The 9,866-nt window shown below is 57.5% G+C and overlaps 1 protein-coding gene across 1 annotated transcript; it reads left to right on the top strand.

The window, feature by feature from the left end:
* Positions 1–5,805: 5,805 nt before the first annotated feature.
* Positions 5,806–8,621, top strand: LOC145715071 (testis-specific Y-encoded protein 8-like). The gene is made up of 5 exons (XM_081794655.1): positions 5,806–6,574; positions 7,795–7,872; positions 8,029–8,140; positions 8,279–8,424; positions 8,530–8,621. Exons 1-5 carry the CDS (start codon positions 5,891–5,893, stop codon positions 8,599–8,601), a joined length of 1,092 nt encoding a protein of 363 aa, XP_081650781.1. The 5' UTR covers positions 5,806–5,890; the 3' UTR covers positions 8,602–8,621.
* The last annotated feature ends 1,245 nt before the right edge of the window (positions 8,622–9,866 follow it).

The following is a 9,866-nucleotide window of genomic DNA, read 5'->3' as shown; positions in this document are numbered from 1 at the left end:
AATTCAAGGAAACGGAGAGGCCAGCACAGGCCAGGGATGTCCAATATTCAGGGTTTGGGCATGTCCATGATGGTGCCCCCAGAATCGCGCATGGGGACACCCTCAGTCATGTTGACTGAACCGCCACACAGGGAGGAATTCCCAGGGTTGATTACCCTCTGGTTTTCAGACGTCTACCAATGCAGACTGTCTTGTGGACAAGGTCAGGATCTCAGGACCAGCCACACATATTTGAGGGATTGTGAGCAGGTTGTAAGATTGGTGTCCAGGGGAAGGAACCGAGGGACCAGAGGCAGAGTGGGTGGGTAAGACCGATGAAGTTCTGCTTCAGGCAGAGTTGACAGGGACAACATACACACTGCAGAGAAAACAGCCCACTACAGTCTCACGCAACTCCAAAATCACAGCCAACTTTTCTGGTTCCACTTCCTGAAGCTGAGCCTCCCAAACACCGCTTCACTTATTCTCTCTCTCTCACACACACACACACACACACACACACACACACACACACACACAAGACTCCTGAAGGAGTCCTAGTGCTGATGCCCTTGTGTGAACTTTGCTGTTTCTGAAAAGACCTCTGGTTACGAATGGGTGGCCCAGATTGCAAGCCAACAGAGGGGAGGGTCGCGGGGAGGTGGGGCTCTTCAAGGGCACGAACACGCCAACCTCTCCCGTGTGCCCTCTGCCCTCTCATCATCAGCCGTGATGAGTCGGGTGATGCTCTTCCTCTGTGTCCACAGGCTTAAGCCGTGTGTCCAACACGCCATGTGAGACTTGTGAGAAGACTCCCAAGTGCAAACACCAGCAGGCGCTCAGGGAGGTCGCCTCGTCCCAGGCAGCCTGTGTTCCTTTGCCTGAGTGCCAGGACAAAGGCTGCCTCAGCCACATAGGGAACGATGGACTTGTGAGGCCTTAGCATTCTGTGCAGAGGTCCCCGGCAGGCCTGGGGCTTAGAAAGGACTGGGACGAGCCTCACCTGCGAAGACGTGAGTGCTGGGATACTCCTTACACAGCAGATGGCTGCTTGCCAGAGATGTCTGTGCTAGGGATGGGGCAAAAGCTCCACCGTGCGAGCAGTGCAGTAGACAGAGTTCAGCCTTGTCCATCGCAGGCTCTTCTGTATCCCCATGTAACACGGCCCCCAGCACAGCGTGCCTGACACTGACCTCCCGACACTAATATTCCTGTCTCCCAAGCTGCCCAAGCTCCCCAGGATCCCCACTGCACAGCTCTGCAGTACAAGAGCCTTCTCTGCAGTGGGTCTATTCCAGAGAAGGCGTGGGCAGTCCCAGTGCATGGAGGCCTCTTGCCCCTATCATATGCAGACAACATGGTCAGCGGGGTGTCAGCACGCTGTGGAGTTGAGGATCTGTGCGACCAAGCCTTACCTCTTCCAGGGCAGAGGCTGTCGCACTCTCTAGAAGGGAAGGCAGGCCTTTCTCTCGCTGCTGTCTGCACACTGGCTGGAGAGGCACGTCTTCTCAGCTGCTTGATGGGTAAATGTCAGGGTACCCTGGAAAAGCTCCCAGTGCTGACCCGAGTCTTTGGGTGTGAACATCCAAAGAAAGTATGGCCAGTGATTGTGCAGTGGGAATACGGCCTCAGTGGTCATGAGGCTGGGCCCTTTGGGGCATCTTTCTGCACAAGCAGGCCGTTACTTGATAGGTCTTGCCGAGCAGGAACACTTTACGGGACAGGTGAACACAGGGTCCCCCACATGTTAATATCTCCAGCCAATACCTCCTTAGGGGCCAGGGTGACGTTTCCGCCCGGCCTGTCCCAAAGACAAGGTACGGACAAAGTGTGGGTGTGGAACACACTCACGGCACCCAGAGCCAAACCCTCAAGTGTGGACACTTGAGGTCCGTGGGCAGAGGCCTCGGTGCTCTGTGTCCGAGGGATTACAGCCCTCATGCTGCACACCCGGCATCCCCGGGTGTCCTCCCGTATCCGCAGCTCTCCCCGGGGAGCCCTAGGGTCCAGGAGCTGCTAAACCCCCTGCACAACTGTATCTGCTGCCCAGCGGCCTCTTCCACCCCAACATCAGCGTGTGTGGGCTCCAGAGTGCTGTCCCTCGAGAGAGGACATCCTCAGCAATTCAGGAGCCTTCTGACTTCCATGTCTCTGAACCACACGTGTCTCATTGGCCTGTCGGGATCGTCACGTTGTTCTCTGTTCACAGGAAATGTCTCGCATTGCCTGTGCTCCTCTGTCTCCCTGAGTGAGCCCTGGCGTGTTTGTGTCTTTTCCTGGCTTTGCCTGTGCCGACACCTCTCTGGTGATGCCTCCTTGCCTGGCCTAAGTGGGCACAGCTGTACCCGTGTAACCGCCTTCGTCTCTGCACACCTGTGTGTTGGGTCAGCTGTGGCTCTGGTGGCCTGTCTTGTCTTTGGTGTATGCTTCTGCGCTTGAGTGTGCTTCCCTCTGCATTCAAACCCTTTCTTCCACTGACAGATCCAATTGCTGTCCTGCTGTCAGGTGGAGGGGCTTCTGCGTGTTCTGTTCTATGTTCCAGGAGCCAGAAATCCTTCCGTGCCTGTAGGACCTTCGTCAGAGGATTGGCCATGCACTCACTGCCAGCCAGTTAATGTCCCCAAATGCAGCTGGCTTGCTGTGAGCATTCCGTCACACCTCTATTTTCTGTCCTTCTGTTTTCAAACCCTTTGCGCCCGAGGGGCTCAAACGTCACTGGCCTGCACGTTGCAGATGCAGGCGTAAATTGTGAAAAGCGGACCGGCAACGTTTTCCCACTTACTCTTTTGCCACGTGGCATGTTCCTGGCTGGGAGAGACTTCCCCCTGCCAGTGTGTGTCTCGTTTCCGTGTGCCTCCTGTGTGTTCTGGTCCCTAATTTGTCCATTACGTCCTACCTGGGAGTCTGATTCATGTTTGCAGAAACGAGGCTGACACCTTTGACTGCTGGGTTCTGAGCTCAGCTTAGTCCACCAGGACTAGTGCGTGCCTGAGGGACACAACGGGCAGTGACGGATGTGCCCGTATCCTTCACGTGCAAGCGCTCCGTCCAGCCACCTTCACCGGGACATTTCTCAGCGACCCCTCTTTGTTTGTGGTGAGAGCACTTGCCTCTGAGAATTCTGACGAGGCGGTGAAGCATTGCTTACGGCTGCCCTGTGCAAGTTAGATCTCCAGAACTCATGCACATGGCATGACTGCATCTTCACACCCGAGCCCCGACACCTCCTCATCGCACCCTCCCCTGATTAGCACCACTCTACTCTCTGGTGGACTGCATGCCTTTAACTCCTTTAGTCTCCTCAGGAATCCATCAGGCAGGGCTCACCACCACTGTGCTTCTGTCAGGGGCTGGCTTCTTTCAGTGAGCCCAGTGCTTTCTGCACTGATGCTCAATGCACCCGCAGAAGGGTGAGCCACACTAAGCCCGGCGGCAAACCCTTTGGCCCTACATTTCCCACATGTGTGCCTGGTGGCAGAGGTGCACAAGGAGCCCGCCTGCATGCGTCTCCCAGGTCCTCCACAGGGTACAAAGTACCGCCTCAGGAGGCTGATCCGCATCACATGGGCATAGCTCTGCTTGCACGTGTTAGCCTTTCGTATCATACAGGCAGCCCAGACTTAGAAATCCTGCTACCTGCTTACAACTATCCAGCCCTCGTGCTTCTGCAGACGCTCTGTGTCTGTACAGACATTTGAGTCACGGTCTCGTGACCTTCCAATACAGCTTGATGGTCTGTCCTTAGCTTACAGCCTGGGATGCGGTTCTCACTCATTGTCCTCCCCTCGGGTGCAAGTTTCCTCCATCACTGTGGTGGAAGGTAACCTTTATCACCATACGTTGGCTTGAAATTACTGGGCGGATCACCTGTCTGCGTCCGGGGATCCGAAGGAGACCTTGGCTCTTTTGCTCACGGTCCACCCTTTCTCTGTGATGAGTCGCTTTGGATGAGAAGCTTGCCAGAGGCGAGGGGGCCTCAGAGTTGAGCACATTTCCTGGGCATCTGTGAGAACTTCGTTGGTTCCACTCGGAAAGCATTGACATTCATGGATGTGCAGCCTCTGCTTTTGCTTGAATTTGCCGAGCTTTGGGACGTGATTTCTTCCCGCATGTGCTCTGCCTAAATCTCTGCTGTGTCTTTCCGGCAGTCCCGTTTCCTGTCTCCTGCTGGTAAGTGCAGGGCTTCCAGCAGCCCTGTGGGGAACGGGTCCTTGTTTTCTTCCCTGCGGTGCCCTCTTCCTCACCCCGAATGACCTCATTGCAGCTTCCTTCTAGTTCAGCGATCGTTTCAGACTGCCCTTAAGGTCCAGGTGGGAGCGGTGCCTTTTGTGCTGAGGGCTGACCACTGTACAGCATTCGTCTCTGTGCAAATTGCACAGGTGAATTTCACCAGGTGAAAGTGCACACTGCAGTTGCCCTGTCTTCAGAGTCAGCCCACCTGTCTCCGCCTCGGCTGCCCCTGCTCTCCTTCCTCCTACCCTCTCCTTACCTCCCCCTCCCTTGTCTTCTTCCTGTCCCTCCCTCCCACTTTCCTTCCAGCTCTCTTTGTCTTCGTCTCCCTCCTCTCCATCACTAATGCCTCCCCCTGTCTCCGCCTGTCTTCCTTGTAATAGGTGCCCCTCTGTCTCTTCTTGTCTTGCTCCTCCTCCCTGTCTCTCCCGCCAATCTCCCCGGACTCTCCCTCTCCAGGCCGGTCTTCCCCTCCACTCGTCCTTCCTTCATCTGCTCTGCTTGCACGTGTCTCTCTCTCTCCCTCTATAGCTCTGTCTCTCTGTGTGTCTCTTTTTCGCTGTCTCTCTCAGTGGACCTTCTGTGTCTGGGTGCATGCTTCTTCAGAATTCTTGTTGGTGCCTGGGAAATGGGAAGGGAACTCGTCTGCTTTCGTGTGTACTAGTGAAAGCAGGCACAGGGCTTTCTCAGAGACAGACACAGACAAGTCTGCAATTCTCGGTGAAGGGCCCCTACGTGCCCTGCGTGGTTGGAATCATCCTCCTTTTAGTGGAAGGTTAGATTTCAGGACCGGAGCAAGGTGCTAAATCCTACTACCCCATCTCCCTGGCGCTCTGTACGGAGATCAGTAGGGCACCAGTGGCAGATGGTGCTCTGGGGGTTGTTCTTTGCTCTGAATTGCAGTGCAGTGAGGTCTACTGAGCTGTTTTCTTGCAAGGACATGGCGGTGGGGTGGGTCTAGGGTGGGTGTCACTGGTTCTGGGTGGGCACCCATCTTACCGCCGCCCTCAGCCTGACGGCCAAGGAGGAGATACCGTGCGGACGGCCATGTGGCCCCGGTAGGCGTGACACTAAGGACTTCTCCAGGCTTTGCCCCAGCTTCATGAAGAAGGGGCAAGGGACGGAGCAGGGAGTGGCTCACGGCGTGGACGATCCTGTGCTGAATGCTCTGGTGCCCGTAGTGAGGCCTCTGGGGAAAGGGTGTACAAGCGACCACAGACTGCGCGATACCGGGGACCTCGCAAGTGAAGCCTGGAAGGTGACAGCGCTGAAGAGGACATGCGGCAAACGGGGGCCACGCTGGCACCTTGGCACTCGCTCCAGAGCCTGGACCGGCCATTGGCGCGCGCTTGCTGGCGGCCAGCACCCTGTCTTGCTGTCTTGCAACTGATTGCTCCCCGAACCTGGCCAGCTGGCCTGACCTGCCCTGGAACCACTTCGCCCCCAGGCCGCATGCGCACACTCTTCACTGCCTCTGTCTCGGCCCCTCCTCCACAGCAGCCACAGCCAATGCGGAGTCCTCAAATCCCAGAGCCTGTGCGCCTGCGCTCAACTTTGGCGGGCTGCGGCGGGAGGCTTCAGGGAGCTCATGGTCTTGCGGCCAAGGCTCCCCCCACCTGCTGCCGTTTCCTGTCCTTGTCCTGAGGCTGCCCTAGCTACACTGGGGCCGGGGCCGAGCGTCATGGCCAGCGTGTCGCGGTCCGGACAAAGCGGAGATTCCCGCCGACCCTGGGCCCTGATCGTCCCGGATGCGAAAGGTGGAGAGTCCCGGCCCCGCGGGAATGCAGGGGCGCTGGAGGGCGTGGGCTGGCCGCAGTCCCCAGGTTCAGGGGCGGCAAGCGCCCATCCTGTGCAGGAAACCCAGGCCGGGTGTGAGATACAGGTGGCAAGCCCAGCGGAGGAATTGGTGCTGATATTGGATGACGGAATGGTGGCGGCTGAGGTGGTGATCGGGGAGGAGGAAGAGGACGGCGAGGCGACCAAGGATGAGGTGGCTGGAGAGGAGAATTCTGAGGAAGCCAAGCCAGAAGCAGAGGACATGCACGAGGAGGAGGAGGTGGAAGTTGAGAGACAGCAGCAGGAGGAGTTTCAGGAGCAAGAGGAGAAGCGCGAGGCAGATGCAGAGGCGGAGGAGGGGCCCCAGCTCTCCCAGCCGCTGCAGCAGCAAGAGCCAGCGCTGCGTCCTGCCTCAGCCCAGGACCCGCTGGCAGTGCTGGAGCGTCTTCAGCTGGAGATCAGCGCTGGGAATGCCCAGGATTCCAGGGCCTTATGGCGGCTGAAGCGCAGGATTCTTCGGAGGCAGATTTCTTACCTGGATCACAGAAGGGCCATCATCAAGCACATCCCTGGCTTCTGGGCCCAGGCGGTATCCTTCCTTGTGCTGGTGGGTGATGGCGGGGGCTGTTGTGCAGGAGGGCTGGGCACTGAGAGCAGGGTGCCTCAGGGCGATGGCCCCCAGAGAGGAGAGCTGGGGAATGGTCCCTGGCCCTGGGTTGGTGTGGTCTGGGATCCAGTGTAAGGCCTTGGACAGGGGCGGTTGTTGGGGATGGGGGGACTTGGTGACTGGGTCTGTTTCCTCTAGGTCTCCGCCAACGTTGGCCTGCAGGCTGGTCTCAAATATTACTTGCAGACACGAGCCATGTGTCCCCATGCTACCAGAGCTAGGGTAGCACAAAGCAGCCTTCACTCAGAGCAGATAAGGCAAGGAAATATTTCGCTGCAAAATGGGAGAGTTACGCAGGCCGCACACCCACCTTCACATTCACAGGCTGTGCACGTTTCCTAGCAGTTCCTTCAAAAGAGAGCATTTCAGACACACACTCATGACCTTTAGTGGAACCACGCCACGCCCCTTTGCCAGACAGTAGGACGACTGAGACCCACTCCGAATGGGGTACAAGCTGCCTCCTCAGACCCTGACACACACACACACACACACACACACACACACACACACACACACACAGAGGATTCTCTCCTGGTATCTCCACCCCTGCTTCCCTCTCTGTCCTCAGGCTCCGGCTCGGTCCCACCCATGTCTTTCTCTCCGGACTGGCTGTGTCACTGTGTCTAATCCTTTTCCCTCCTCGGCCCTCCTCGTCCGTGCTTCTCGATCTCTTTCTCCCTCCCACACCCTCTGCTTGCAGCGTAAGTGTGCAGTCGGGTTCCTGTAAGCCATGTTATTCCATCTGGACTCAGGAGGCTGGTGACAACATAGGTCTTCACGGGAATATGCCAAGAAACCCAGCCGTGAGGAGGGGTCAGAGCACATGCCGACATCACAAGCTATGATGGGCTGCTGGCAGCCCACACAGGTCAGATATAGGAAGGAACTGTGAGGCGTGCAGGCAGTGGAGTCTCTCCCTGCTGTGTGCAGACAGCGTGGGAGGTACAGGAAGCCAACGGACTGCCCAGTGTCGATGGGGTCTGATGCATCTGCAGAGGCTGAGGAGTGTGGGGACTAGTGTTTCCTGGTCTTTCTGCACATGCCGTGATCTAGTCCCTTGCTCTTAGCCTGGGAGGGTTGGAGGGGGGCTGTGTCTGTTTCCACAGCATCTGAAGGCACAGCTCCTTGACACAGCACAGATTCTGAATCACCCCCAGTTGTCGGCCATGATCGGTGCCCAGGACAAAGACGTGCTCAGCTACGTGGTCGACTTGGAGGTGAGACCGGGGAGGCTGTGGCTGGGGGCCGTCCCGTCGGGGGTGGGATTTGGGCAGGAGAGGGTGAGGCAAAGGTGCTCACCCTCACAGCCAGGCAAGTAGCTCAGGACCCCGAGGGAGGACACTTGCCCCCTCCTGTCCCATTGCTCACGGCAGGTGGAAGAAGTGGGCCATCCCAAGTACCGCTGCAGAGTGATGTTTTTCTTTGGGGCCAACCCGTACTTCCGGAACCCAGTGATCATTAAGGAGTATCAGCTGAGCTTTGCTGGTAGGGTGTGGGTCCCATGATGGTGCGGGGCAGGGGGATGAGGAGCATGAATCAGGGGCAGGAGGGAGGGGGAGGGGGAGGGGCAGGTGGGTGGGGAGGAGGCCATCAGCTTGCTCCTCAAATCCTCTCTTCCTGCAGGCTACAGGACATCGCGTTCCACTCCAGTCCAGTGGTTCTGGGATTATGAACGTGGAGCTCCCAGTCACAGGCATGACCCCACCAGCCTTAACTTGTTCAACTGGCTGTGTGAGCACAGCTGCCCAGGGGCGAACAGGATTGCCGAGGTGGGGCCCCTGAGACCTTCGTCAGCAGTGGGGATGTGGGTGGCCCCCGGCCAGAGAGGAGAGTGGGCTATGCCCAATGTGGCGCCGGCCTGTGTCCTCTTCCAGATCATCATCGAGGACCTGTGGCCCAATCCCCTGCAGTACTACCTGAGGGAGGAAGGGACCAGAAGACAGTGATCTGACGTGCTCACGTGTCGGTGAGAACCCCAGTATGCGGTGTGTTGACCTGCGTGTTGTATGGGCAAGGGAACGTGGGCCACGCATTGGCTTGCAAATGGAAGGTCCGCCGACACAGGGACACAGGTAGCATGGGGAGAGGGTGGGAGGATGACAGGGGACCTGCAGAGACTCAGCTGCAAACACACAGAGGGTCGAAGCCTGCAACCCAAATGCAGTTGTGCTGTGGGCTGGGGCTTTGGAGAGCAACTCGGGAGGAGCAGTGCTTCACCACAATGCTCCCCGTGGATGTCCGCCCTGTCCCGGGCTTCCCCCTGCTCCTTCAGTCTGGATTTGCCTGCCAGTCTTTGGGTCAGGAGCTGCCGTGTCCCCAGGCGCCACTGTGGTGAGAATCTCTCACTTCCTTCCATGTGCCCCACCACGCCATGTCCTCCCGCAACCCGACAGCCATTCTTAGAACTGGTCCAAGGCCATTGGGGGCTGGAAATGAATCCCTGGGTGAGAAAGCAAGGGGGATCGCAAAAGGGAGAGGCACAAGAGTGACACCATCTGGGATGTATTTGCAAATATCCCGTATCATTCTTGGTGTCTGGTGCGTGGGGGTGCGTGTGTGTGCGTGTACGCAAATGTGTCTGTGTGTGCCCACATGCGTCAGGGGCTCTGCATCTTTGTGGGCGTGAATGGCGCAGAGCTTCTATCTTTGCCCATGCAGAAACAATGGAGGACGCCACCAGTGCTGGAAGAGATGGGTGGATGAGTCTCCTGTCTTCTACGTGCCCCGGAGAGAATTGAGGAAGAGATAACGTGTGGCAGCCTTGAAGAGTTTCCACGATGTTTATGTTGACACATACAGGAAGCTAAAAACCCTTCTGTTTTTGGTGTGTGTGTGTGTGTGTGTGTGTGTGTGTGTGTGTGTGTGTGTTTATGGGGACCTGAGGAGGGACGATGAGGAAGGGACCTGAGTGTGACTGTCCTGCCGCTGCCCGGGTGATTCTGTGTGTGCAGGAGAGGTGCAGTACTGGCGTGGGGCCGGTGTTGCCATGTGCACAGAGGCCTGCCTTCTTGGGCAGGAAGAGCCTGGAAGGAGGAGGAGGAAGAGACAGACCTGTTATTTGGAGATTTATTGTATAGGCCAGAGCCGAAAGGCAGGGAAGGGGATTGCACAGTGGGACCAAATTGGTCCACTGGGTCCTGGTACAGTGTGGCCAGGACTCGGGGGGTTTCAGCCAGGACCCTTGATCCCAGAGGGGTGCTGTGTCCTTGGT

The sequence above is a fragment of the Panthera onca genome, chromosome Y (assembly GCF_046562875.1).
Source record: "Panthera onca isolate mPanOnc1 chromosome Y, mPanOnc1 haplotype 2, whole genome shotgun sequence".
NCBI lineage: Eukaryota > Metazoa > Chordata > Mammalia > Carnivora > Felidae > Panthera > Panthera onca.
This window is presented reverse-complemented; position numbering and strand designations above follow the sequence as displayed.